Raw genomic sequence first — 27828 nt, forward strand, 5'->3', positions numbered from 1 at the left:
CATTTTCATTCCAGCGTGTTCATTTTGTGACACTTCCCGGTAGGCCTATTACAGCGGATTTATACCAACGCTGTGTTAAAAAAGGTCAAATTAACTCTCACAGTGTATATATAATCCACACTCTGGACTATATACTGTACACTGTGAGAGTTAATTTGACCTTTTTGAACACAGGCGATTTTGCTGTGAAGCTGTATTAAAATCACACAAATATAAACAAAAATTACATTATGTAGCATCTTTTTGCATATAGAAATATTTCCTTCTATGATTCTAAGGTAATAAAAACATAACTCCTCATCGTGTAAGATCTTCATACACATCGGAGGACATAGCTAGCCTATGTACATTGCATTTCAGTCAATAGATCCTCCAAAAAATTACTCAGTATTGAGGACTGAAGACAAGGCCATGAAATTGGGTGCATCTGTGTTTATTTAAGGGGAAAACTGCTACAAATACACTGTAAGTATCTTATTAAACCTCAGTCAGTATTACAGCTTAAAAAATGCACACCGTCATAAACATCTGAACGCTCAGCATTGTTATTATTGTTATCTCGTTATTATTTATAGTCGTGAATGCATAATCACATGGAGCACACAAACAAACACTGGCCCGACCCGACAGCTCCTGCTGTCCATTGACGGTCGCACGGGGACATTTTGGGCGTCTTTTACATCTCGGCAGTTTCAGACTGGAGACTTCAACCCCCAGACAAAAATGCAGACTCCCATTTCAGGAACGTTTGAAAACTCTTAATCCAAGTTTCCCAGAATTCATAGTCACGTCACTCATGTATTAAATCCATAGTGCGCCAGTAAATCAAGCATCCGACGTTTACAACTCCAAAGTACTCCAGATGTCACTACAGTACTCCGTTGGGTTCTTGCTCATGAAAAAATGACATTTTTATTTATAACTTCAACATAAAGACAGATCGCAAGCCATCCATATTCTGTCCATGTTGCTTGGTGGACAGCCGTCGACCAACTCGAGAAATGAGGAAGTTCTTCACGTTGAACAGTGACAGTATGCATTGATGTTACAATACAAAAAGAGTGAAAAATATACATCTTAAGGTCATTCTCAAAGGTCATCAGATCTGGAGAGCTGTGTTGTACAATATCAAAAGTTTCACTTTAAAAAAAACAACATACTATGCTACAGATGTGCACATGAATATTGTTTGAGCGAGACAAAAACATCAAGTAAAAAGAGGAGAAACTCAATCGTCGTTGTCCTTTTCTACTTTCTACTCAATTTCATGACCGATAATCCTCATTCTGTCAGAACACGATCATACAAAATACAGACAGCCGTGTAAAAGAAGCCAAACACCATGGCAGCAAAATACAATGAAAACATTTCAAGTGGGAATTTTTATTTGGCAACTCCTCAAAATCTCCAGCAAAGGTTTGAGCCGAGTTCATTTAGCCGTCGTTGCTCTTACGCCTACATGCTGATACAATATTACTCGTGGTCACAGAAAAGTGACAGCGTGAAATAAATGATTCATTGTTTTGCCGAACACTGAGTTACCTTCATCACATAAGAAAGACACGACAAACTCATGTAAAACACACTTGGCAATTCGTAATACTAAATAACTGGAACAAAATTCCTACTAGATCATCAAAAGACATTTGAGTTATTTAAAGTGCAATGTTTTTTAACATGCTTCTCAGCTAAAAGCCACAAAAAAATGTAGCAATTTCCATCAAATCCTGCTGTTTATATACACTTCCACAAGACTGAATCTGGGATTTCTGATACTCTGTATGTGATACTGTATATATACCCTTGAACACGTCTTTAAACTTCTAATAAATACCTTAAATATCCAGAAGACCCTAAACAATATTAAAACATACAGCAAAGGACATAAGACATCGAGTACTGTGTCCTAACCCGGTGTGACAAGAAGTTTCCAGCAAACACATCAGTCCTTTAAAAAGTCTAAACGTTCACAAAAGTTTTGTGAACGTTTTTAAAATGTGAAGTCGTGTATGTATAATATTTCTTGGTCGCTCAATTTCACGATACAAAATAGAAAAGCAAGTCTTGTTGCTTGTCAGTTCTGGTTGGGTGTAAAAATAACACGAATTCTAACCATTTCGTCACATCACGCCAGGTTAGGACACGGTGTAAAGAAGTCCGTACGGACTCTACGATGGCTTTAAGAAAAGCAGACAGCACTCCAAGTGAGGACACATGAAATCTTCTAATGATTAGAAACCGACAGCGAGATATTCATGAAAGTGAATGACCGTCACAAAGTTCACATATCTTCTGTTTCGACTCAGTCAAGCTGAATCTCTCCAAAATCTAACCGATCGGGATTGTGACACGCTTAACCTTGAGCAAATAAATCCACCAAATGGAAATAACCACAATGGCTCTATTAGTACGATTTAAACCAACACGCTCTTATTTAACACAGATGCGTAAATGCATCACAAAGGGAAACATCTCTAGAAAAAAGCCTATTTTTCGGATTTCCACTCGTCCATCAAGATATCAATACCCCTACACACTGTCAAAGCCATATCAAACATGGAATGATGCACCGGCATCAAACGTGTCCAACCTAAGCAGGGAAATGACAGGAATCTATGCGAACGTTCCTAAAATCCTTAACAAAATGTCGCAGATCTGTCTGAAGCAGTACTTCATACAAACAAAGTACAGAAACGAGCAATAGTGATCCATCCGAAAGAAAGAGGCCATGTTCTTAATGAAACACTAACTTAATACTCAACACTGCACTGGCAGATATAAGAAGAGGTCAAATAAATACTACTAGCATTCAAACAGCAAGACACGATATCAAATGATCGTTTTAAAACCACGTCATATCATTTCATGGCAGTCAAAAAAGTGCTCCATTATCTACATCCACAGATGGTGGCAAAAGTAAATTTAAGTCTTTAACTCCAAATCGACGTAAAGAGATTTGGTTATGGGACACCAATAATGGCTTTTGCTTTCACGTGGCGTCAAAAACATTTGGTGTTCAGTTTTGATTGAACTACTCTTTACATCCAGTTCATCTCATTGAAATGGAAGGTCGAAGTTCAGAGCGTTGCCTTCTGGGATACGACATCCTCAGTGTGTATTGCACGTTTAGGTGAGGATGCGTCATTGGGTTATCTTTTCTATGCATTCAGAAAACATTGCATAAGGAGCAAAGTATACATACTTTATACAGAAATAGTACGATAGTAGTCCATTCAGAACATAGCCGGTGAATGTGAGCTCTGAATAATGTTTCAACCCTGTCCTGGAGCACAGTTTACACGTGTCCTTATCAAACACCTGATCGTCTCATCCACACAGACCCTCAGACTTGATTTAGGTGAAACGGGCAGGGTTGAGAATCACCGTTTTGGCTAAACGTTACTGTCGCCTGCTGGTCAAACTTAAGAACTGCACACTGGTCCACTTGTCAAATCTGTGCTGCCTTCAAATCACGCTGGAATTATCATATTTATGGCATAACACACATGTTCGCCTGCAAAAAAACATTCATTTCAGTCAAAAGAAAATGGCGGAAACTGCTTTGCTAGGAAAAGGCCATTGCACGTTGAGTCTGAAATTTGCGCACGTTCAAAAATGAATTGTGTCAATCACATTTACACACTGCCTCCGGACTGGGTTCGATTCTCTGCGATTTTCTCATGCGTAACAGTCATTTTGAGAGGCGTTCGACAATTCAGAGACACCGTACAACAGAGGGCCAAATACGAATAAACGCATACGAAAATTTCGGCCTGTATGTGCAAACAACTTAACGGCACTAAATTATGAAGAGCCACGCATGTGCGACAAAACTCATAATAAATGTGCCACACTATTTCTAACAACCTTCGTGTCTTTGGGGATAATCTGACAGGGAGACTACATAAATATGAACAGGTCCGTTTTATTCCAATGAAATTGCCAGATGAGCTTGAAGGCAGCACAAGTTAATGACACTCAGATAAACCGATTCACACGTTTAATGATAAAACGATTCTGCACGTATCTCGAAGCATTCGGTCCTATTAGTGCACCATTGAAAACTGAAACATTTTCCCAAAATATAAATCTTTTTTTATCTTATCTAATGCGCCATAGAAAATATTACTATAGCGAGTGAAGAGCGGAGTTCGCAGTCCTGTCGGTCGATATTGAACTATAAAAAAAACGTTCGTACTACAATTCAGACACGTAGAAAACGTGCGGCGAGTGCGAGTATTCACAACGAGTCTGCTTTAAAAATGGGCTTTGAGATCCAGAAATGATACCGATATCTCTCATTCTCTCTTTTCTGTATTGTATTGCCTAGAGATGAGAGCTCACCAAAAGGACAGCCGACACCATTTTAAAGGGACAGCGCACCCCATAATATATTCCCAACCCATCTTATATTTTTCAGACAAATTATAAAGCCTTAAATCGAGCGAAATCATTATTCTGACATTGACGACATCACATTTGGTCACATGAAGTCATCAGGTTTGAAGGAACAAGAGCGTGTTCAGTTTTAAGTGATCTACCCTTGACCTTACTTCGACGAAAAAGAAACTTCATCCCAGCTGTGCGAGCCGTACGTAATCTGGATACAGACAAGTAACGAAGAACACAAACAAGCGTGATGAAATCCATCTCTTCCACTTTTCCGCCTACGTGCATACATGTTCATATAGTTAGGACGATGATGAACGAGCGGAAGCCCCTCCCCCTTACGGCACAGGAAGTGACACGTCCGCTGAAGTGTTCAGAGGGGGGTGAAGCTCAGAAGTACAGATCAGGACAGAGGTAGAGTGACAGGAGGAATGGAGGAAACAGACAGATGACAGCTGAACGTTCTTGGACACCTGGATGTCACGCTCAGTTCTCCGACAGTGAAAGGGTCAGAGCGGTCTGAAGCGCTGCTTCCTCATCAATACTGTAGTCCTGCCAAAACACACAAACACACGCACACGTCACGTTGCGTATGTCATGAAATCTGTCAAGAGCCGCATGAATAACACAGAGCCAGTATCATTTGTTTACAATTATTTTCACAACAGCCAAGCGACCAAAAGAAGGTAACATTGAATGTGAGGATCAACGCCATGTTTATTTCCGTCTCCTCACCACAAATGTGTCATAGGAGAACTTGTGCCGGTGGAGAAGATGCTGCAGAAAGTTCGAGCTCTTGTAGCTCGGGTCGCCCCAGGGCATAGCAGAACATACCGGACAAACCTACGAACAAAAGCCGCAGGAGAACTCGTTCACACTTTATCTGAACATCTCAAGGAAGGGAACAGAGGATTGAAAACATTTGGTCATTGAAACTCACAACTTTGTTGGGGTCGTTGCGATGATTTTCCATGCAGTGCTTCACTAGTTCCTGCTGGTCCAGGTGGCGGGCGCCACAGAACGGACACGCAAATGTGGAACGGTTTGGAATATTGCTGTCGATGGGGAAAAAGGAGAAATGTGATCATTTGAAATATATGTTCGCACACCCCTGGGGGTCTTTAAAGGTACCGCTTGTAACACAAACTCGGCTTTGTTAAGAGCTTTTCAATATGTGGTTGGATGAAAAAACTCTTTTATATTATAAAGCTGTTTGCATACAATCACTGAACATTAAGATGTACGGTGTCTTTCAGTAGAAAATACAGATTCTGTAGCATGAATTCAGATTCAGTTCATTATGAATGTAGGTCAGAACCTGTTTAGCATAACGTCGTAATGTTTGTTAATGTTATTAATGAAAGCTATTATACAATGTTACACAGCAAATCTAACAGGAGTTACGTAACAAACTCATCTGTGCTCTTATGAATAATGTAAATGTTTACCGATCTGTGATATAAAAAATACTACACAATACTTGATAAATAAACCAAAGGTGGCCGAGATTGTGGAAAGGTTTGATTGAATATAATCTGGCAGGTTTCTAGCAAAACGTTTTGATGTTGGTTTATTCCAAAACATTTATCACAGCTTAACAACCTCAGGTTTATATTATCATTGACAATCTCTAGTGACTAAATAAATTACATTTTTACAAACAAAAACCTAAAAAAATTAAGTCTGCCTTAGTAAATCAGCCTATAAATGTTCCTCTGGTTTATTTTCCGCCTGGGACACATTCGATGGATAAACCATTAGAAAGTAAAACGGACATAAACCCACAAATAAACTCAGCAATGAAAGCTGAATCCTTATCGCACACCATCAAGAGGAAGTCGGATACAACTGTTTCCGCTGAGATGTCAATTTTTGAAGCATACGATACCTTTCTGACGACGACGATAAGCCATAACCATATATATCACTCCTTATAATACAAAATGCATGTTCTTGGTCTTAAAGTCCCAGTGAAATAATTTCATGAAATATTGTATTGCGTGTGTATTTTGTGCTCCGTATGTGTGGAGTTGTGTTTTATTCACGTGGGTGTGTATGAACCTGTGTGTGTGTCTGGCGAACCTGTTTTATACATCCAATCAGATCGCAAAACAAGCCGCGCCCACTATTTTTCCTCATTCGAAATTCCGTTTTTACTCAGAACATCAACATAATCATTACATATGCTAACATATACATCACATGTAGGTAGCACAACCAGTAGGATTAAACGTCATATTGTAAAAAAATGGCATTGCTCAACAAACAGTACTTGCTTGATCTTTCGTTTAGTGTTTTGCTTTACGCCCCTAAAATAATTTTATATCAAAACTCTTTGAGTATGACAAAATCATCGGCACGTCCTCACACCTCAATATAAAGCCCGATATTTACTTCTGCGACGGACCTACGCCGTAGCCTCTACGCCATAGGCTACGTGTCAGGTTTTATTTATACTTCTGCGTCCACAGGCAATGACAACCAGGCGTCTGTACCCATGCAGCGTGTTGCATGTGAAACCGAGACAAGAGCCGAAGAAGAAGAAGCTTGTTTGAGAAAGTGGCAAAAGTAAAAAGTCACTTTTGTTGCAGCTTGAGATGTTAAATACAGAAGAACAAATCATTTACTTATAGTTCATTGGTAATGCGTATGAATGACGCTTTCGCTGGGGAGGGGTTCAAACAGACCAATCACAGGGTTTGCGGTCACGCGTTATTACATTTTTGCGTAGGGTACGCAGCTCTGCATAGGCTAAGGCACGAGCATAAACTGAACTTAAGTCAAGTAACGTCTGCCGGACGTCTTTGCATGACATTTTTGTGAAGCGTTACCACAAAAGCTGCGATAAACAGTCATGATGCAAGAGCACCGCGCTGAGAATACATCAACACACTCCGCTTTGAAGAGCTAATGGATTCTTACCCATCTCTTTCTCCAGAGCTTCTAAGAAACAGCGAATCAAGACACCAACACACAACTGGACTTTCAGCTTCTGTTACGTAAGTCATCCAGTGTCTGTCTACAGCTGTCAGACATCAGTTTTGATCTTAATCTAAGTGTATCTGTGTGCAGGTCTAAAGAGAAGAATGGGCCTCTAGAGAACCAAGCGCGTCCTGGATCCATATCAGTTCACGTTGGCTTGTTTCAGTGTGGCGAGAAAGTCGTGAGTCATAAGACCTCGATTCACTTGAGTCATCTAGGATCGGATGCTCTTTAAAGGAAAGAGAAAGAAACGCTGTTCGCATTTTGTGTTACGGTGTGTCCTAACCGGGGGCTACGAATTCTAGGATCTCATTTTTGGTCACTGATTATCGTCATTGTGTCAAAACGGACATGCAAATGGAGATGATGTTTACCTGGGAATGGGTTGTGAGGTGGGGACCACAGGCATAAACTTTGGGCAGTTGGCCATCTGTTCCTGAACCTTTGTGCAAGAGGAGATGTGTGACCTCATTTTGACCAGTGTGACCTAAATGTCAGAAGAGAAAATATTATGAAAGACGTCGACATAAAACACAGCGATCAAGTAAGGGATAATATTAAATTACTTTGTTGTTATCGGGGAATATCGAACCTGCAAATGTCGCGACTGGCCAATCAGAATCCAGCATTTCAACGAGCCGTGTAATAAGGCCGTTAACAATTTAAGTAAATTTACTTTGTAATTTCTTTATTTAAACCGGACACAGTTATGATAAACCTGCACATATCCACAAGTGATTTTCAGGCCTGTAGGACAAAATGTTCGAATCAACCTTATTTGTAAGACCATTGGGATAAAACGTTAGCGAAATGAATAAATGTAAAAAATGTATAAATTCATGACAACTTCTATAGTGAATATAAAAAACTTTGTTTCTAAAGTATTATTCTAATGTAATCACGAACAAACCAAATGAAATAAGTGTTCAGAATAACACAAAGGAATACATTTGTCTTAAGTCTGAAATACATTTCATGATACTATACGTTTGTGTTTGTGTATTGTAAGTCAAATGCGTCAGCCAAATGCATAAATGTAAGTCGCACGGCGAGGGTTTACAGTATTTGTGGCAATACAAAACACCGTATGGGTAAAAAATGATCGACTTTTCTATAATGTCAAAAATCATTAAGATATTAAGTAATGATCATGTTCCATAAAGATATGTTGTACATTTCCTACCTAGATATGTCAAAACTTTATTTTTGTGATTGGATGCAGCAAAATCCCCCCAAAAATGGCCGAGAACATGGCTCGCTACTGTCCGCTCTTTGGGAATTACCCTCTCAAATTTGGTATCGATGTAAATGTATAAATTTGTGGTTCATCTACTCTCCACAACGTCATTACAGAAATGAGCCAATAGAGAGCGTTAAAACAAACCTGTTTCTCCTTAGCAACGGCCTACTACAGCGTCTCTGATGAACAACTTCGAAGGAGATTTTTCTCATAGATTTCTTTGCACCCTCAGATTTCAAGATTTTAAAATAGTTGTCCGATCCGATCAAACCATTCATCAATAGAAAGGGTATTTATTCACCTTTCAGGAGACGTATAAATCTCAATTGAACCTTATGACCGGTGTTGTTGAAATATTACAATAACCAAAGAGCAATATGTGTAAACCCAAGTCATTTAATTCCGCATTAAACGGTCACTTATGTTAGTTTGACAGGCCATGTTGTGTTAATGTCACTGAAACAGGTTGACAGCTAGATTGGTGTTTGGATGCTTTATATCACCTTTTTGCTGCAGCCCCTGCACGGGGCCTTATATGAAGAGAGCTGTTTCTCCATGCTGGAGGATTTGTCCACTTTCTTTGGATCGAAGGGCATGCGGCAGAGAGGACAGAGGGGTGATGTGACCTGCAGACACGGCTGGAGACAGTCGCCACAGAAACTGTCAACACACATGAACAAAACACATTAGAGATGCTGTCACCAAAAATAAAATCAGTAAACGGACCTTAAACATTCAATTAAAAAGCCCTTTTTAAATTCAGATTTTTCATTTTGGGGGGACCATCCCTTTAAACGCTCAGGTTGGGTGGAAGTGTTTTGATAAACCATTCTCTGGCTGTCGTATCGGACCGTCGCAATTCATTCTAGCATGACTCAGCACAGAATCTCAATCCACGGAAACATCGGGGAAGAAAAGGGCTGTGAAGTTGCCGTGGCAGATCTGTCACCTCTCTGATGGATGAGGCAGGACTTTATAGGACCGCAGGAGCGTTGATTACTCACCGCAGGGTTTTTCGCTCGTGTTTTATGGCTCTGTCGAATCCAGGGCCGAGCGAGAGTCCCTTCATCAGCATCTACAGGAGTGACTGACTCACGGGGGAACCGCTGTTAAAGTCACTGCGAGGTTCATTAATGTGAGAGATGTGTGATGGCGTGATGATGAAACATCTGGATTTCGCAGCCGTGAGTTTTGGTCACGTACGCACCACAGAAGAAAACACTTTTTCACAGGTCTTCACAGGTTCACGCAACAGAAGGGGATGAACAATTCAACGGATGCGTTTCTCTAGCTCAATTGGAACAGAATTGCATTAGCATCCCAAAGGTTGTGTGTTTTATTTCAAAGGAAAAGTCACATTGGATAAACGTGTCGGCCAAATGCATACATGTATATGAAATATGATTGAATTCCATAACTGGGGTTGGATACAACACATCTACATGTATAGGCTATTATAATATCCCATATACTGAAATCCTGTCATTTGTCCTTCTTGCTGAAATAATGGGGTTCGATCCCAGGGATTGCACATACTTAGAAACAAATTTGGATAAAATGCTTGAATGTATCATTTAAAAACACATAAATAAAAGAAGCCACATCCCGTGTGTGAGAGTATTTCCCTGGGTGTGAGTTGACCTTGTTTCAGAAGCAAATGTGTTGTTATGTGCCAAGTTCTGCTTTTAGCATCTGTCTCTGCGTTTGGCTGATAATTTTATCCCAATGTGTACGTTTGATCTGCATGTGTCAGTCTTGCTCTGTTGTGCTGGAGTTTAGCAGACAAAATGAAAACCGGTGATGTAGAGTTAGGCTTCACCCATCTGCCTTTCACAGCTTAAAGCTCTCTTCTCTTCCCTCGGGAGGATCTGCTGTCCTGTAAGCTCCTGAATAGAACACTGAAGACTGGGTATTTGAGAGTACTCTAGTACTCGAGACGTTTTTCTGTAGTCTTGGAGTCGTTGGTATCTGCACTCGGACTTGGTCATTGGACTCGCCAAATGTTGTAGTTGGTCTCGACCGAGTCCTTCCAGACAAAACCACAGATGACGCATGTATGTTTGCTTTAGTTGGACTCTTGACTTTGGTGAAGTTCATTCTCTTTCCTCTTGGAGTAGGTTACTTTTGTAAGTAACTGTTGTAAAAGCTTTAAACTAAATGAAGCTGATGGCCGATTTGATAGATACTGTGTCAAATTAAACCAAAGGTTTTCCGAACATCAACACTCATCATACAAACCCTTAACAACGGTGACAATCATCAGACTAAATTCCGATCAACTGCAATGCATGCTGGGCGTCATGAATGAGTTTTGTACTATGATGTTACCCAGAATGCCTTGCAGCATATAGCTATTTTTGTTCATTGTTCCTATTGGCCACCAATTTAAAGGATTTTTGTGCGTCTATGTGTTCTGTCAATTTAAAGAAGTGTAATAAGCCACACCACTGCTTTAATCTCACACAATACTCATAAACCAATAACACAATGCACTCATGAGCAATTATTTAGTTAACAATTGTATTTTAGCGCACTGTTATAACAGACAATGTTATAAAAAGTTATATATAAAGTTAAAACACAAGAATCAAGAACCCAACTCAAGCAAACTAATCACAATAATGATGGTTTGTTGAAACTTCTATATTTCTATAACATCGATTGCGGTTGTAAAAGTGATGTTGATTCAATGCTGTTAACACTGAGAATGGGCAAATGTTTCATTGGCAGCCAATAATGTGATTGTTACACTACAATAGAAAGACTCAAAATCGGAAGTTGCACTTCGGCTTTATGTAATTTGGTGAAATTGCTATACGTTAATAAAATGACCTCATTTGACCTCAGCTTCTTGATCATTACAAATAAAGTATGTGGTCTTGTAGAGGATTGTGTCTCATTTAGACTCGACTAGTCCTGCTCTTGGACTTGACAAAGGTGGACTTGACTACATCCAAAGGTGGAATCTGACAGGTTTACTCCAGGTTTCCTCAAACAGCACTATGTTACAGTATAAGCTACAGAGAATAAATCAATTAAAGATGCACCGATATATCGGTCGATAAACAATGTTTGATACATCCTGTCAATCAAAAGAAAAATACAATGAATCTGTGCTCTGTGTATAGAACATGTTAAGAAACATCACCAGTTTGATGTTTAATATCAATATACAGCTGGGAAATAAATGAAGAGAATCAGAATGTCTAGATGTATTGTGGTCATTCCAGTCCAGTGTCGGATCCAATTTTGACAAAATCAAACCTGAGGAGTGACAAAGTCATCCAACAACAATGTTAAAGACTGACAGCACGACAAGTTACATGAAAATTGTGATAAAATCAAGATTATTACATAAAAAATTAGTTTTCCTAAATACATGTAGAAATATTACAGTATATTTATATTACAGTTCATATTCACTTATAAGTTCTGAAAAAATACAGAGAATCTTTTCTGTTTCTTCAGTTTTCATTTTCTGCAAATAAATGCAAAAGTTTGTATTTTAAATTTGGGAGAAACACTGTCAGTAGTTGATAATTCACCTAAAAACATACCTATAAATAGTACATATATTTTAAAATCTGTCTTAATCTTTTCAACGGCTGTAATATTATGTGAATTAATAACATTGCTAAAGTAAAGAAATATGAATTCAATCTTCAGAATCGGTATCGCCAAATATCACTCTGAATAATCGGTATCTGTGGAGAAATGTACATTTACATATATGCATATGGCAGACGCTTTTATCCATCGCATTGTACTATACACTTTGTTTCTGTCAATGTGCAATCCCCTGGGATCGAACCAATGACCTTAGAGTTGCTAGCGCCACGCTTAAACCACTGAGCCTCAAGAAAGCATTTAGTAAAATAATGTCAAATAGTGCACGAAATAAAAATGGTCCATATGCACAAAACACGTGTGACCAACTACAGTTTGAAAAATGAGCAGTGAACACTTCATTTCACACGGAATCCCACAATGCAATGCACGTGACATGACTTTCCTTTATCAGGGTGAAAAATGTACCCATTAAAATCGTCCATAAGACCACTGATAATAATAATAATCATACTGTAAATCTCCAACAGCTCAAATATGGAGTTAAGTGTTCTCAACCGACCAACTGGAGAAAGAATTAAGAGCTTTAAAACACCATCAAACATGCAAAATACACATAATGAAACAAAAACACAATTCATAACAAATACAATATTGTACTTTTGTTCAAATGCGAGTAAAAACAGAAATGACCGTGCTGCCTGCATTTCTGAAAAGGCGTTAGGTAAAGAAATAGGTTTGAATGACATGAGAATGAGTAGTAAGCGTTTCATTGAGGACTAGTGGCAGTGATGTGAAGATCTGCCAGGTCACCTCCTGATGTCTTGGCCTGTGAATGTTATTATTGTTTGCAAACATGATTTCCATGTTGTCAGCAGTGTCCGATTTTCCTCTACAGACAGCAGACATCTGCAAGCTTTTATCAGTGGAAAGATGAAAAGATGATGTTATTACATCTCTGTTCTTCAGGTCAGATACACAAATATTACCAAACACAAACCTATTTTACACCATTAACATTCTCAAAAACTTAAAGCACATTTATGAATTCAGTCTCTTCTATGGAGTATAATTTTAAGGATCTTGAGTCTCCACCATCTCCTCTGTTAACACAAGCGCATTCATGGTGAATAATTCAACAGGTTCCTGAACTACAGAGCGAGTTTGTCACTGAAATGGGGACGTTCAGACGTAAACTTGAATCTACACCGGCTATACAATGGCACAAAAACACAACCAATGTAGGAGTCAGTAGTCTAAAGGGTTTTTTACGCTGTAAGTACTGAAGTCCTTTTCAATGAGAGATGGAATATGGAGATGACAAATGCAACGAATGCTGCTTTAAACACACATGAAGCCTTTATTACACGTCAGGCATTCCTGTCAGAAGCAAACGTTCCCTTCAATACTAGAATAAACGCACAAAGGAAAACGCAACAACACAACAAATGTATAAGGCTGCGTCCGAAATTACCCCCTATACATTCACTATTGCCTACACTAATATAGGCCACTTCAAGGAGCGGGTAAAAAGGGAGTGAGTAAATTCAGATGTTGGGGGCATCATCTTCTGTCGAGACGCAGGAATTCATTTAGCGCGTGCCTTGCGATAGTCTTGCATAGCCTGGAACTTAAGGGCCGGGCATCTTTAATTTCCGTTTCCGTCTTGTCCACAAACGTGTCCGCGCGTCTTCTTGAGCATACTCAATCGAGGATGAGCGCAGATAGACATGTTCAACACATGCGCAGTACGTCACCAAGTGTACTCTGCGAAAATTTTTTGAATCAGCACATGTGCTGTGGTACGCTTTCCACGTGCGGACGGCCGGACTATACTTTTGCCTTTATCGCCGCTTGTCAAGGCCCGTCCAAGAGGCGTATGACTGACAGTTAAAGCAACCAATCACGTTTCGTTTTGTGCAGCGTCAGTTTAGAGGCTTGGAAATGTCCCTGCCGTAAAAGACCTGTTTACAGTCACGAACGTGTCAAAGGTTAACAGCCACAAGAATGAAGTATTAAGAGAGTTTAGTCGATCGTGATAAATTCTTATACTAACCGTTCCAAACACAACAGCTTACTTCTTAGATCTGACGCCTTTGTTTTTTTTTATGGGGGCGATGTTAAAAAACGTCACGCACACGTCTCTCGGAAATCAGATGACGACTACGAAGGTCCTGAAGTGTTTCCAGAAAAGTGTGCCTTAAGCATCAGAGGTTTAGCAGCGGTCCGGGGACGTGACCTTGAGGCTGACCCTGTGTCTCAATCAGCTCCCGAGATTGTGAATCAGTATATCGTGTCCACGGGTCAAGCTACTGGTACGGACACTGGCTCCATTCTCATTGGGACATCGTTGGCTTATTTTCCGGTACCGTAACTGCTTAAGTGCGTCGTGATACTTTAGATGGTATTAATCAACATCTGACTTTATTTGTCAAATGCCGGTTGGAGTACATATGAGAAACACTTTCATTGTTCCGTTACATATACATAACATAAAATAAGCGTTTGTCTTCGATGCCACCTGGTTTTCGCGGTGCATTGTGGGAATCTTTAGGGAACGAACACTGAAGGATTTTGAGAATGAGATTAAAAAGGCTGACTTCTGGTCAGTGCCTTGACTACTGAACAAGGGAGCAGATTGGGACACACCCTGAGACTACAGATAGAGACTTTATACATATTTTTATTTTCAATAGACGTTACGGGTTAAAGAAATACACATATTTACCCAAAGAAATGAACAGAAAATTTTTTCACACGTCAGTCAAATCACATCTGATTTATTTTTATTCACGGTAAACAAATTAAGTTTCATTTCTGCATAACAAAGAATGAAAATGTCCATAAGACTGATGTGCAAAATTCAGTCTCATCAAATCCCCCCACAGTTCTGTGTGCAAACAGACCAACAGTAAAACATGATGCGCCACATGAGGATGACAGAATATAATCTGCTAAACTAAACCAGGCATCTTCACAATCCCTTTGTGCCATTAATAATTCTGAAGGAAACAGAAAAACCACAACGAAAAGGACAAACAAAGGCTATTAAAAGGATAAATTATCAGGGAAATCCTCCTACGCCTGAGATAAACCGCGGCGTTGCTCATTCTATTAAAGCGTTTACATGCGAGCGTGGGCAGTTTAGAGAACAGCCAAAGAGAGCATCACCAAATCCAGCCCACATTATTTATGAGGGCGATGAAATCCACTTCAATCAATGAGCCACTATCTCACCTGTGTCTCTGTGTGTATGGATGGACCATACCGAGATTTGGCCAGCGCCTCTGGGTTATGAATAAATACAGTTTTAAAACGATTTTAGATCAGGATGTGCTTTAGAAAACGATTATGTATATAATAAATGTGCGGAGCAACCACCATTGACAGATGGAGTTGGAAATACAATACAGATTTCAAAGCCGCATTCTCCGACTAAAGTAAACATCACTAATACTAGTGCTAATATACTGTACGGGTTGATGGTGGATTTGTACTTATCCCAAAGCATATGGCTCGTGAAGGAGAGGTGAGGATAAGGACGGTCATCTGATTTTCACGACATGATTATCGTGGCCGAAAGAATTCCAGATAATGACAATATTGCTCCAATATCTATTGAAATAAAACAAATGATGTTATAAATAATGTTGTTTTTTAACTACAAGGGAGGCAAAGAGAAAGTTTGCTTCTTTAGGCAAAATGTTAAATGGGCGCCGCGAAATCACCAAGTGTCAACCAGTCGTATTAACACAATATCAATAATCACAGATAATAATCTCAGTTATGGCCAATGGTGTATTACATGTTGCGACACCTCGAGTAAGGATATTTATCTTGAATGATCATACTGACAAATAAGACATGACTTAAACCACGTGTGCCCACCAAAAAGCATTTCATATTTTTAACTCGGTACTACATATGATGACAAAGGGAAATAAAAAACACAGATGTTAAAACTTCACACTTTATTGTCCCTTCAGCAGTCACAGACCACACCACGTACAGAACACACTGCTTTACTTCCTTAATATTCCCAAAAATCTAATCAATTCACATGAAACGGTTGTGTGAAGGTTACCGTGTTTCTCTCATCAAACATTCAGTTTTTCTAAAAGGGCAATAAAGGCAAGTGGCAGTCCACACCATCTCAACCCAATGACACTCTCGCCAGTCATCCGGGTGAAAAGCTTCATCAGTGATTTGTAAAACAAGCTTCATTCGAATGCATAAATGACTTTTTGGTTTGGTGCTATTAATAAACAGATGAACACAATGACATCAGAACTAAACTGCCTCTATTTAACCGATCAAAGTTTATATCTGTAATAATCTGACCCTGTTGTGTTACATAAACGAATCAAATATTGCCGTCCTGCAAACTTCCCTGGATGCATTTTGTACTACAATAGGATTTAATGGTTACATCCACCAACATCCCTGCTGTAAAAAACTATAGAAACCATTACAGAAGTAATATTGGTTTCCATTAAAATACCATTATGAACCATTAGCTTTTTCCATTAAAAGCATTACAAACCTCATTTTCTAGTGTGTTTTGGACATTATTCCAGTAGAATTAAACATCGCACCAGTAGATTCCATCACATACAAGTAGAACCATTATAGTTTACATTAAAACCAATAGAAATCCTTTTAAAACCCATTCTATTGTGTTGATGTTTTTATAGTATTTTTCATTAGGGATACCCCCAATAGAGACTACCCTGCTGAAAAAACAATAGAAACCATTAAAGAAGTTAAAATGGTTTTAATGGAACTGTAAGGGTTCTACTAGTATGGGATGGATTCTACAGGTGGGATGTTAAATCCTATTGGAACACACTACAGAGGGGCATTTTGTAATGGAAACCAATATAACTTCTGGTATTTTAATGGAAACCAATATAACTTCTGGTATTTTAATGGAAACCGTTGGAACCGTAATGGTTTCTGTTGGATTGTTTTTTTCCCCTGCTAAAAAAACAAGAGACACCCAACAGTAACCATTACAGAAATTATAATGGTTTCCATTGAAATACCATTATGAACCATTAGCTTTTTCCAATAAAACCCATTAAAAATGCCTCTTTGTAGTGTGTTTCGAGCATTATTTCCAATAGGATTTAACATCCCACCAGTAGCACCCATCACACACTAGTAGAGTTTCCATTTAAACCACTATAACTTCTTTAATGGTTTCCATTGTTTTTTTTCAGCAGGGTATTTATCGGTCTCCATTAAAACCGATGCAGTTCCCATTTCAAAACCATTAGAATGTCTGTCACGGCTTCTTCTATTAACAGGGCTGTGAACCATTTTAAGATTTGTTTTAATACAAAATGTTATACTCACCGACAATCAAGCGAACAAAATAAAGTCAATTTAACGACCGAACCGATTCAACCGAACGCGTCATCTCTCGCTTTGTTCTCTTCAGCTGAACACAACGTCAAAAACACCAGAAGACCGCTGTTGTCGTGAATCTACCGAGTCTGAATATTAAAAGGATATAATGCACAAGTGTGAGCTCACGAAATGGACAAATGCAAAAGGTTAAATGTCACAAGCATCCATGTTAACATCGGGCGGCTGACAAAAGAAAAACGATGTTTTGGGGTCGCGCGAGCACAATAGGATGTAAACACAGCATCGGTGTTGTTTCTCTGAAAGTGACGTTGACGCAATTAAAAACAATAACAACACGTGCGATGCGATGTGATGTCATAAATGCTCGTGTTATTATGCTTAAAAGTATCCAACGTAAAGCATCTTATAAACGCACGTGATGTAAATAATAGAAAACAGCATGATGTTGCTCACGTATGGGCGCAGCTGGCGATGCTGACGGGTTTGTGGTAGACCTCCAGACAGATGGGACACGAGAACTGGCTCTCCAGACTCTCTCCAGGTGCGGCTGCAGCGGCTCCATTTTGCTGCTGATGCTGTCGGAGTTGAGCAGCGGACACGAAACTGCGGAACATCGCCATTACGAACACCGAGCTCTGGCGCAGGATCAGCCACCGAGCACCTTCAGCCGACGGGATTCCGAGATTTAACGAACGGCCGAGCGAGTAACGGGTTCAAAGCACATCGGACGCCGCGTCGTTGTTCCGTAGTAGTAAACATTACATGGTAGCTTTAAAGGAACGGTCACGCGCAGGGGGTGATGGGGGTTGTAGTTTTATGGCTGAGGGTTTCGCGGCGTACGTGTTGAAAGAACGACATTTCCCAGACGCTGCGATGTGTGAACGTAGAGCGATGGCAAATATATTACACATTACGCACGTCACCGACGTTAATTAAATTAAAAGGTCGTGTTATTATTTTTCATGTAATGCTTTATTAAATAAATGCCATAAGAACGAGATGTATTACATATTCAAGTCACATTAACATTCGTTGGCTGTGGAAATAAACTGGCATTGTCATAAAACGTCAGGCAGCGCAAACGCATGGGCGTGGCCGTGTTGACGTCATCAAACGGCGACAGCGCACAGTACGCCGGTCGCAGTTTGCACGTGAAGTCCTTATTTATGTTTTCTCGCTGTTCGTTGAATACACGTGGCGCGTTTTTGTCATCTCTGGATGTACACGGTCGAGTCACAACCGTCCGTGCAGCTGATTTGAGCTTTAAACTCGCGTGAACTAGCGATCCGTCCCGACGGTCTGTCGGTGTTTTGACTAAATCATGTGTCAGGTTGATGAAGAGTATAATGGTTTGGAGAAGACCCCTGCGCCGACGTAAGTTCACCTGAACACCTGTATAGCCATCGGTACACCACGTGTTATGGTTTTAATGTGACTGTAGCATGTGTTGTAAGGATGGTGGCTTTGTCTGTGCTGTGGTTGCTTCACTAAATGTATGTTCGCCTCTTTTTCCACCCAACCTCCAAAACGGACCCAAACCTGGTCACGTCCAACACGATTCTCAGGTTAAACAAGAAATGTGTGAAGTGTAAAGAGGAAACCGCAGTCCTCAATATACGAGTCAATGATGCCTTCTGTCGGTAAGTGACGTCAGAGTACTCATCTTTACTATGATGATGCGCACTGTTCAGAATCAGTCTCGTATCCTTTCACTAGGTCATGCTTCAAAGAGTATTTCATACACAAATTTCGTGCCATGCTGGGAAAGAATCGCGTCATCTTCCCCCAGGAGAAGGTAAATGTTAGTAGGGGATCAATCATGTATGTTCTCTTTATGTGACCTGCACATTGACTCAGCGGAGGTCTTCGTAGGTTCTTCTGGCCGTGTCTGGTGGATCAGCGTCTTGCGCGATGGTCTCGCAGGTCCAAGAGGTAAACTAGTATTTTCTGATTCATGTATGTAATATATAGTCTACCATACTGCCAAATATGAGCAAAGCAATTAGACAATAGCGGCATAAGATGCTCAAGTTGATGTTGTGCTTATTTATTTTCTTCTGTCGTTTTGAAGGGACTCAGCCGGGATGCTCCCAAAAAGCTGAGATTCTTGCCTGGAATCATATACATAGATGGTGATGTCTTTCCTCAAATCATTTTGTGTTCGTCGTAAGAATGAAATTTTAACGTTGTGCGTTGTCTTTTCAGAAGGAGGAGCCTGTGGTCTGAGTTCAGATGAGCGGCAGAGATCTGTCGCTCAACTAAAGAAGATCTTCACAGAGACGGGATTCCCTTATTTCATAGTACCTCTGGAGCAGGTAAACAACCTGACATCTAAAACACAAACAGTTATTCTAATTTATTACGCGGCTCGTTGGAATACTGGATTCTGATTGGCCTGTCGCGACATTTGCAGGTTCCTTATTCCCAGATAACAACCTCTCAAAACAAATAACACACGGTAACCTGGATGCAACAAACCATTTTGACAGGTTCTTTTTGACAAATTAAGAGACATATTTATATTTAATAACATATATGACATTATATTACATAACATTTACATTTAGTCATTTAGCAGACGCTTTTATCCAAAGCGACTTACAGATGAATTATTAAACCAAATTTCCTGTTTGTGACATTTGAACGTCGTTTCTTACCTCTAAGTAAACAGCTCTTCCTTGCAGAAGGTCGGCATTCTGTAAAATGAGCTTATCAAATATTTCAAAATCACATTTCACGTCCAGTTTTTTCTAATATGGCAAGTAGCTGTGTAATGCGCAGGATAATGTACAAGCAGCTGGCTGTTATCGCAAAATAAGCCCCTTTAGTGTGATACAAGACCCCTCTGATCACACTGTCGGGGATTATTTCTAAGACATCAACCGGCTGCTTGTACATTATAAGTACCTTACTTTTCATTACAAAATGAAGAACACTAAAATAACGGTAACGCAAAACCTTTATACTGCTTTACAAGACATTTTAAGGAAACTCGGCGGAATACAGTGTGAATTGCACAAATATGTGCATTCTGAACAACATCTGTAAAGTTAGTTGATATTTATGAGAGAAACTTTAACTTTGCCTCTTGGATTTGTCCCAGGTTTTCAGTCTGCCCACCTCTGTCCTGGTGCCCGGGACGTCTGATCCGGACTGGTCTGGTGCCAGTTACAAAATAGCAGTGGATGAGTTTATCAGAGAGAAACAGGAAGTGACGAGCGGTGTGGATCAGCTCAGTTTAGATGATTCTGTGTGCGCACCTGAACACACGCAGTCATTACACAGACTCTTCTCATCCATCAAAACACTCACTGCTAAAGAGGACATGCTGCACACGTTAAGGTAAAGTTCACACGCATTTCTATGGTGCTTTTGATTTTAAAAATATTAGCTTCCAAGGGTGCATCTGATCCGGTTATTATAGGTCAGTCATCTTTGTTAGCTTTCTTTTTCATATATAGAGCTTGTTTATCGACGTCGCGCCGCGTCGAATGTTGCGCCATTTTGGGAGGATCGCTGCTAGTGTGTTCAATACAGCGTTTCGTTTTTCTTGTTTGATTAGGAAATATAACTATGGTACGTCAGTCTTGCTGGGTTAAAAACGGCAATAGCATTACGCAGAGTCATTCAGGAAAAGCTCATGGTTCTTTCGCTTTTGATTTCTCCATATATCAAACAAAACAAGTAACGGTACATATCATAACAGTAATAGCAGCGGAGTATGATCCTCCCAAGATGGCGGCGCCACTGCAACATAGGGCGCAACGTCAGCTTTACATTCTCTATACGGAGTCGTTTTTCTAAATGTTCTTTGTGGTACACTGCTGGTTTTCTTGCATATTGTCCTTTGTCTCTAATCTGTGTCTCGAGGTTCAATCTTAGGGACAGTTCACCCACTCGAAAATTCTGTCATCATTTACTCACCCTCAGATTGTTCCAAAGCTTTATTCATTTCTTTGTTCTGCTGAACACAAAGGAAGATCTTTTTCTAAGAATGTCAGTAACCAAACAGATCTCATTTCTCATCGACTCCCATAGCATTTATTTCCCCTACTATGGCAATAAATGGAGTACGAGATCTGTTTGGTTACTGACGTTCTTGGTTATTGATGACAGAATTTTCCCTTTAAGAATGTGAGTCACATAAAATGTTTACAGCTGAAGAGGTATGGATACTTTCACACCTTATTATTATTATTGTCACTCCTAACTAACAGTTGTCAATATAGGCTAAAGTATGGAAACATTTATTAAATATAGAAACCGTTTTAAATATATGTATGAATATGTGTATATATATATATGTATGAAGAGTTTGGTTCAAAAATGAAATGACTAAATAAATAAAATCAAAAATCCAGTTTTTTTTATCGTGCAGTCCAATTAATATCAATCAAACTCCAGTTGGTTTGGTTTGATTATCGAAATATCGCACATGTGCATATCACGATGGTTTGCGATAAAAGAGCTATTTAATTCTTCGAAAAGTTATGTATGATCGAAGTATTATGTCAATGAGGATAGTATAGTATCTATCTGTAGGGAAATGCGTGTGTGCGCATGATAGCTCTGATGCAAGTCATTCAACAATCCTCATCGAAACATTGTTTTAAATTTATTTTTGTTTGTTTACAAACTTTCAGATTTGTAAAACGTGGCTTTTCAATTTTAGAAGTTGTAGTAATGCTTTATTTTTCCTAAAATAATGTGAAATGTATGTTGGTTATGTCATATTTTAAATATATTTGAATACGATTTAGAAAAATAAATATCGTATAGCATTATTTAGCATGCTATCGCATGTTTCCTCAATATCTGAGCTCCCTAATTTGAGCCACAATAACTAAACAAATACAGCTAAATAACACAATAAAAATTCAATTCAATTTCTTTCAATCTCATTTTGTAACTCTTCATGTATATTTAAATCAAAATATCAAACATTGAAACGCACACTTTCAGATTTTTAAGATCATGAGAAACATTTTTGTCAATTGATCCTAAATATTTGATGGTTAGGCCCACTCGCCCAAAAGCAGATTTTACTTGAATAAACATCAATGGAGTTTTCTCTCAGTCTCAGGTTCTGTGATGTAAGAAAGCAATTTCACACTTGAAGGTTTTTGATCCACCCCGCAGTTTTTTGTCCATTCATATTTTGGCAGAATTAAGAAACTCATGTCCCTTTCTGTTTGTATCTATACACAAAACATTTATTTAAAACTATAATGTTATTGTCATTTATTGGGTAAATAGCAACAACTAAAATTTCAAATTTTTATACCAAAATTTGAGCCGGCACGTTCAACTTCTCTCAGAAATCAGAAAATCGACCGTTAAAATGTGCTTTTGTATTAAGGACTGCAAGTAAATACTGTAATAGGGCATCTAAATAAAAAACGGTAGTCCGTCTATGTCTATCCGTCTCTTGTCCTCTGTTTACTGTGTCACTATGTCCAGCTGTGGATTCTTGTTCAGGACGGCGTGTGTGGTCTTCTCTCATTAGTAGGGTTTTAATGAGCTGCTTGTTAATGTGTTTTGGAACAGACAGCACCTGATCCTGCACACGGCCCGTGTGAACGGTTACTCAAAGGTCATGATGGGCGACAGCTGTTCACGTCTGGCCGTAAAGCTGCTCAGTAACATCGCTCTGGGTCGTGGAGCGGCGCTGGCGTCAGACACCGTGAGTCCCGTTTCATCCACCCGTTAAACCTGTGGTGCAATTATACTGTACGAACGCTCCGAGCTGACGTCCGGTGTGTTTCTGAAGGGTTTCTCGGACACTCGCTACGGGGACGTGGTGATCGTGCGGCCCATGAGAGATTATTCATCTAAAGAGATCGTCTTCTACAGCAGGATGTTTCATGTGCCCTCGGCGTTTATTCCCAGCCTGGACACCAAAGTAAGTGTCGTCCGACCGAGAATTTAAGATTTCCGAAGCTTGTTCGATCGAGTTTGACTTTGACTCCACCGTCCTTTCAGACTCCAAATAAATCCAGTATCCAGCATCTAACAGAGAGTTTCGTCACCAACCTGCAGTCAGATTTTCCCTCTACTGTTAGCACCATCTACAGGTGACACAACCGTGTTTCATCACACGCGTTCTTGATAACCGAGAGATGAGATTATCAGATTATAGTCTCAGTGGTTTCTTTCCAGGACAAGTGAGAAGCTTCATACGGCTTTACCTCAACGGAGTCAAGAACCCGCCTCCAAGTGTTTGTTATGTCTCTGTGCTATAGACACGACTGTAGGTAAGTCTCACACCAAATAGTGTTTTTTTATGCTCGTGTAGCTGCTGATGCTAACTGGTTTTGTAGCGAATAGAAGATGATCGTTTATGTCTCGTTGCTTTTTTCCAGATGAAGCGTCCGCCTTGCATGCTACTCTGGTGTCCGAGCGGTTGTCTCAGATCAAACCTCATGAATCCTGTGATGGTGTGAATGCAGCGAGGTGTTGTGGTGAAGGTCAGGGCTGTGGATCCACAGGCCCGTGCTCCTACAACAGGTGGGGGACAGATGCCATTTCTGGTTGTCTTTGAAAGAAATCAAGCAAACGTGGAACACGTTGTGATTCGTCTGAATGTTTTCAGGTCTCTTCTGAATGAGGACTTGAAGACTCTTTTGTGCTACAGCTGTAGACTCACGGTCAAAGATGTGGTGAGTTTGACAGATATTGCTCTGCACTTGGATACTTTAAAGTCATTTATTCGTCCTCGTGTCATTCGGAATCCATATATGACTCAAAAGTAGATATCGGGAGAAATGTCTCGGCGGTTTTGTGTCCATACAATGGAAATGTTCTTTTGTGTTCTGCAGAAGTAAGAAAGCCATGACGTTGGGGAAATAATGAAAGGATTTTCAGTTTTGGGTGAACTATCTAGCGCCTTATAGGTTCAGATACGGTGGGGTCCAATTTACATATTGAAATTTGACATTAAACATCATATATTGTTATAATACCTCGCATTCTATAGATTTCACCATTTTCTGGGGTTTTGGCAATTTTTCTGTACTTTGTCCCCTCTGGTCTGTACCGTCCGTCCTGTGTATTTACCGTAAAGTTGCTTGCAGCAATGCAAAATTGTGAAAATGGACTTGTTAAACCTGACCACACCTATATACTGAGGGTCAATTACTGTTTCTGTGTCCAAACGCTCATTTAGATGATGTAAGCAAACAACAGAAAATGCTCACGGTGAGCTATAAAACTATCCAAAAACAGTGATCCTAACCTATATCTTCATAACCAAATCCCACATGGACAGTCGGCGATGTTTTTGTGATCCAGGGTCACAAATTATTAGTCTTAAGTAGCACAGGAACATTTTTTAGGAAAAGCCAAAAATACATTGAGTGAGTCAAAATTATAGATTTATCTTTTATGCCCAAAATCATTAGGATATTAAGTAAAGATCATGTTCCATAAAGATATTTTGTAAATTTTTAACCCAAAATATATAAAAACTTTATTTTTGTGAGTGGATGGCCTGCTACTGGCCTCGGATTAACAACTTCAAAGGCGATTTTCTCAATATTTATATTTTTTGCACCCTTTACTTCCAGAGTTTTACACTCTTGTATCTCCAACAGATATTGTCCCATCTTAACAACCCATAAGACTGGTTTTGTTGTCCAGAGTCACATTTAATTGAAATATTGATGTCGGAGACATCAGTGTATCTTATCCATGTATAAAGGATGTATGCATTTATTTTTTAAAACTTTAAATACATAAACCTGCATATTACTCATGTTGTTTATTTCAGGAAGCAGTAAGCACACTGCCGACGTACATAACAACAGAAGCTGAGAAACGGCAGACGCGGTGAGAAATGATGCTCTGTTTTGATTGGTCGGTTTATGAGTGATGCTGATGCTGTTTGCTCAAGTCTTACCTGTATCTCTCCACAGATCTCGCATGAAAATGCAAATCAGCGAATATCTTTTGAATGATGATGATGATGAATAGCAGATGTTTGGTTTGAATGTAAAAGGATTTATTTCTACATGAGATGTCCTTCTTATCTGCTTTTATAATGACTCTCTGATTCTTATTTTCTGTATTAGTTATTAAAATTCTATTTAAACCATTTATTTTGTTATTTCTAAGTGAAAAAACAACTGTGTGTTTGTGGCTTGTGCTGTATTAAAAGAACAGCTTACCGTCTCTCTCAACCAGAATAATCTTGCTTTATGTTTGATCCCCGACAGCAGACGCGGTCATTAATAGTCATTTATTTGTGCAGACGGGCAACATTCATGATTTCCTCATTTAGCCATTGAGATTTCTGAAGTACGTGCCGTTGTATAATCATACAGTGAAAATCATTTCAGCCATTACAGATCAAAGTTGGCACAACAATTACATGACGTGTGCACTTAAGACATTTACAATGACAAGATGTTTTAAATCTAGACGTCATCCCGAAGGCCAAGATGGCGAAGCGCAGCATTCCAGCAACCAGCGAATGAAAATGTCTGATATTTTCTTCCAAAAGTAAAACAGCTGTGACCTGACCAGCGTTAGTATAAGCAACCACGTGAAATGTCTTCGAGTGTTGTCTAGGTCACAATTTGTAAAACCAGAAAGAATACTAAATGGCTGTCTTTGGCTTGTAAACAATTTGGCTGTAGTAGCGAAAACAGACAAAAGTACATGAACCGTGTCACATTTCTCCCCAAAACAAAAGACATTGGGTTTTTTAGATTGCAAACTATGTATATATTACATCGTAGTCTGCATGATGGAGAGAATTGACAAAAAAAGAAATGATAAAACGTCCTAAAATAAAACGACTCTTCTTTCTTTTGATTTTGGTGGTTAAATAAGACCTGGACGTAGTGTTGACCATTTCCGTGATTCCCGAGGTCCTACCAGAACATGCTTGATGTCCGATGTGTGTGTGCGCTGGACATTTGGACGGTCTGTATGTAGTGTCTGTCACGTTTACTCTCTTTCAGAGGCCGATTTTAACGCTTTTTGAAGTCCGGTTCAATCAAACTGATGCGGCAAAGAGACAAAATCAGTGTTTGCGGACCATCAGGGAAGCTCCACAGCATTGGAGAAATGGCTATAGAATAATAGTTCATAAGACGTTGAACGATCTGTCGTGCCACAGGCATCAAGCCGGCCTTAAAGCCGAGTGTACATCGGGAAATTGGGTAAACACCGTTTCAGTCTTGCCTCTTGCCTGCAGTCCATTTGATCATGGTCTCTGGAGAGCGATACAGGAAGATGAGTTTCGAGTACAGCTCCTCCTCCAGCTCCAATTCTCCGGTTTCCCGCACCAGGAAAATGTCCACGCAGAGTTTGAGGATGCGGTCCACGCAGGGCAGTTCCTCGAACATGATGGAGTAAGATATCTCGCTGAAAAAGCCTCGGACGAACTTGCCGATGACCAATACCACTGACAGGTACAGCCCCATAATCCTGAGAGAAGAGACACGCGATGTTATACTTTATTAGCAACCATATGCCATTTGAAATGAATCCACAAATGTCACGCATAAAAGGTTTAATGATCGGCTAATGTTTATTTGTACAATGAAGAAATGAACGCTCTCTGCTCACCCGTATCCAGCTAGGAAGCCCAGACTGGGCGGGCTCACTTTATCATTGAAGATAATCATGGGTAAGACGTCACATGACTTTCTGCAGTAGGCGATACTGATGTCCCACCACTCTGGTGCACTGCTTCCGCTAAGAGACGCGTCTCTCATCAGAGACAAAGTCACATCCTGATATCCATCCTCACCACCTGACCAAACGCAGAATCAAGAAATCGCTGAAGTATGAAAAACCTCTCATCATTTGCTGACCATCTCAGATGTATGTGACCTTTCTTTAGTTAAAACGTGATTGAATCATTTCATACAAAATGTTGTCATGTTATCCTATATGGCGAAACTCCAACCATGGCACAAATATCCATCATTAAAGTAAACCAAATGACTCCAGTCCGTTAACAAATGTCTTCTGGAGAGAAAAATACAATGGTGAGAGAATACAGCTATGTCACTAATGACGGAAGTCTTTGCTTTTTGGAGCTTTGATTAAGAACAAAATGGCACTTGATTATTAAAAATTGGACTTGTTTGCTAATAAGTGTTGGTTTCCTTTCTCCTGGGATTATGGGGCATTTACTCAATAACCTTTAATTAAAATGAATTCAAAATAAAAACCTCTCTATCATCTGCATTACAGTGGAAGCTAATTCCATGTTTTATAATAATGTTTCCAATGGGCAGCATGTATATGGAGAATAGCGAGGGTCC

At 39.6% G+C, this 27828-nt stretch overlaps 3 protein-coding genes across 6 annotated transcripts in view; 1 reads left to right on the forward strand and 2 right to left on the reverse strand.

Moving 5' to 3' along the window:
- Window positions 1–419: 419 nt before the first annotated feature.
- On the reverse strand, window positions 420–18332 carry rnf166 (ring finger protein 166). Of its 2 annotated transcripts, XM_079482016.1 has the most exons (7): window positions 18005–18332; window positions 17537–17676; window positions 9115–9271; window positions 7746–7858; window positions 5330–5444; window positions 5125–5232; window positions 420–4941 (listed from the first exon to the last, which is right to left on the reverse strand). In XM_079482016.1, the coding sequence occupies exons 3-7, from the start codon at window positions 9205–9207 to the stop codon at window positions 4876–4878; spliced, it is 495 nt and encodes a 164-aa protein (XP_079338142.1). In that variant the 5' UTR covers window positions 9208–9271; window positions 17537–17676; window positions 18005–18332; the 3' UTR covers window positions 420–4875. The 2 variants fall into 2 exon arrangements, with proteins under 2 accessions (XP_079338142.1, XP_079338141.1); XM_079482015.1 differs by lacking the exon at window positions 17537–17676.
- On the forward strand, window positions 18305–25947 carry ctu2 (cytosolic thiouridylase subunit 2 homolog (S. pombe)). 2 transcript variants are annotated; one of them, XM_079481806.1, is made up of 15 exons: window positions 18305–18925; window positions 19117–19191; window positions 19268–19346; window positions 19424–19483; window positions 19623–19683; window positions 19757–19866; window positions 20655–20893; window positions 23099–23234; window positions 23322–23453; window positions 23534–23625; window positions 23711–23805; window positions 23914–24058; window positions 24144–24210; window positions 25320–25378; window positions 25465–25947. In XM_079481806.1, the coding sequence occupies exons 1-15, from the start codon at window positions 18873–18875 to the stop codon at window positions 25520–25522; spliced, it is 1461 nt and encodes a 486-aa protein (XP_079337932.1). In that variant the 5' UTR covers window positions 18305–18872; the 3' UTR covers window positions 25523–25947. The 2 variants fall into 2 exon arrangements, with proteins under 2 accessions (XP_079337932.1, XP_079337931.1); XM_079481805.1 differs by having other exon boundaries at window positions 18643–18925; window positions 19268–19352; window positions 25465–25726.
- The window catches only part of piezo1 (piezo type mechanosensitive ion channel component 1 (Er blood group)), a 58043-nt gene continuing 55986 nt past the window's right edge, over window positions 25772–27828 (reverse strand). For both annotated transcript variants that reach the window (XM_079481590.1, XM_079481589.1), the window contains exons 49-50: window positions 27125–27311; window positions 25772–26983 (exon numbers count right to left, since the gene is read on the reverse strand). In XM_079481590.1, coding sequence (XP_079337716.1) covers window positions 26728–26983; window positions 27125–27311 — 443 coding nt within the window. In that variant the 3' untranslated portion in view covers window positions 25772–26727. The remainder of the gene's footprint in view (window positions 26984–27124; window positions 27312–27828) is intronic.

Source organism: Barbatula barbatula, assembly GCF_947034865.1.
Source record: "Barbatula barbatula genome assembly, chromosome: 1".
Classification (NCBI taxonomy): Eukaryota; Metazoa; Chordata; class Actinopteri; order Cypriniformes; family Nemacheilidae; genus Barbatula; species Barbatula barbatula.

Excerpts from the sequence above, each read along its gene's own strand:
- rnf166 (XM_079482015.1), bottom strand. The coding sequence starts at position 18,171 with ATGGCGATGTTCCGCAGTTTCGTGTCCGCTGCTCAACTCCGACAGCAT. Across the intron at positions 5,445-7,745 it reads ACCTCACAACCCATTCCCAG|CAATATTCCAAACCGTTCCA; the intron begins GTAAACATCATC and ends CCCCATCGACAG. Across the intron at positions 5,233-5,329 it reads GCAACGACCCCAACAAAGTT|GTTTGTCCGGTATGTTCTGC; the intron begins GTGAGTTTCAAT and ends TTTTGTTCGTAG.
- ctu2 (XM_079481805.1), top strand. The coding sequence starts at position 18,873 with ATGTGTCAGGTTGATGAAGAGTATAATGGTTTGGAGAAGACCCCTGCG. Across the intron at positions 23,235-23,321 it reads CGGCGCTGGCGTCAGACACC|GGTTTCTCGGACACTCGCTA; the intron begins GTGAGTCCCGTT and ends GTGTTTCTGAAG. Across the intron at positions 24,059-24,143 it reads GGCCCGTGCTCCTACAACAG|GTCTCTTCTGAATGAGGACT; the intron begins GTGGGGGACAGA and ends GAATGTTTTCAG.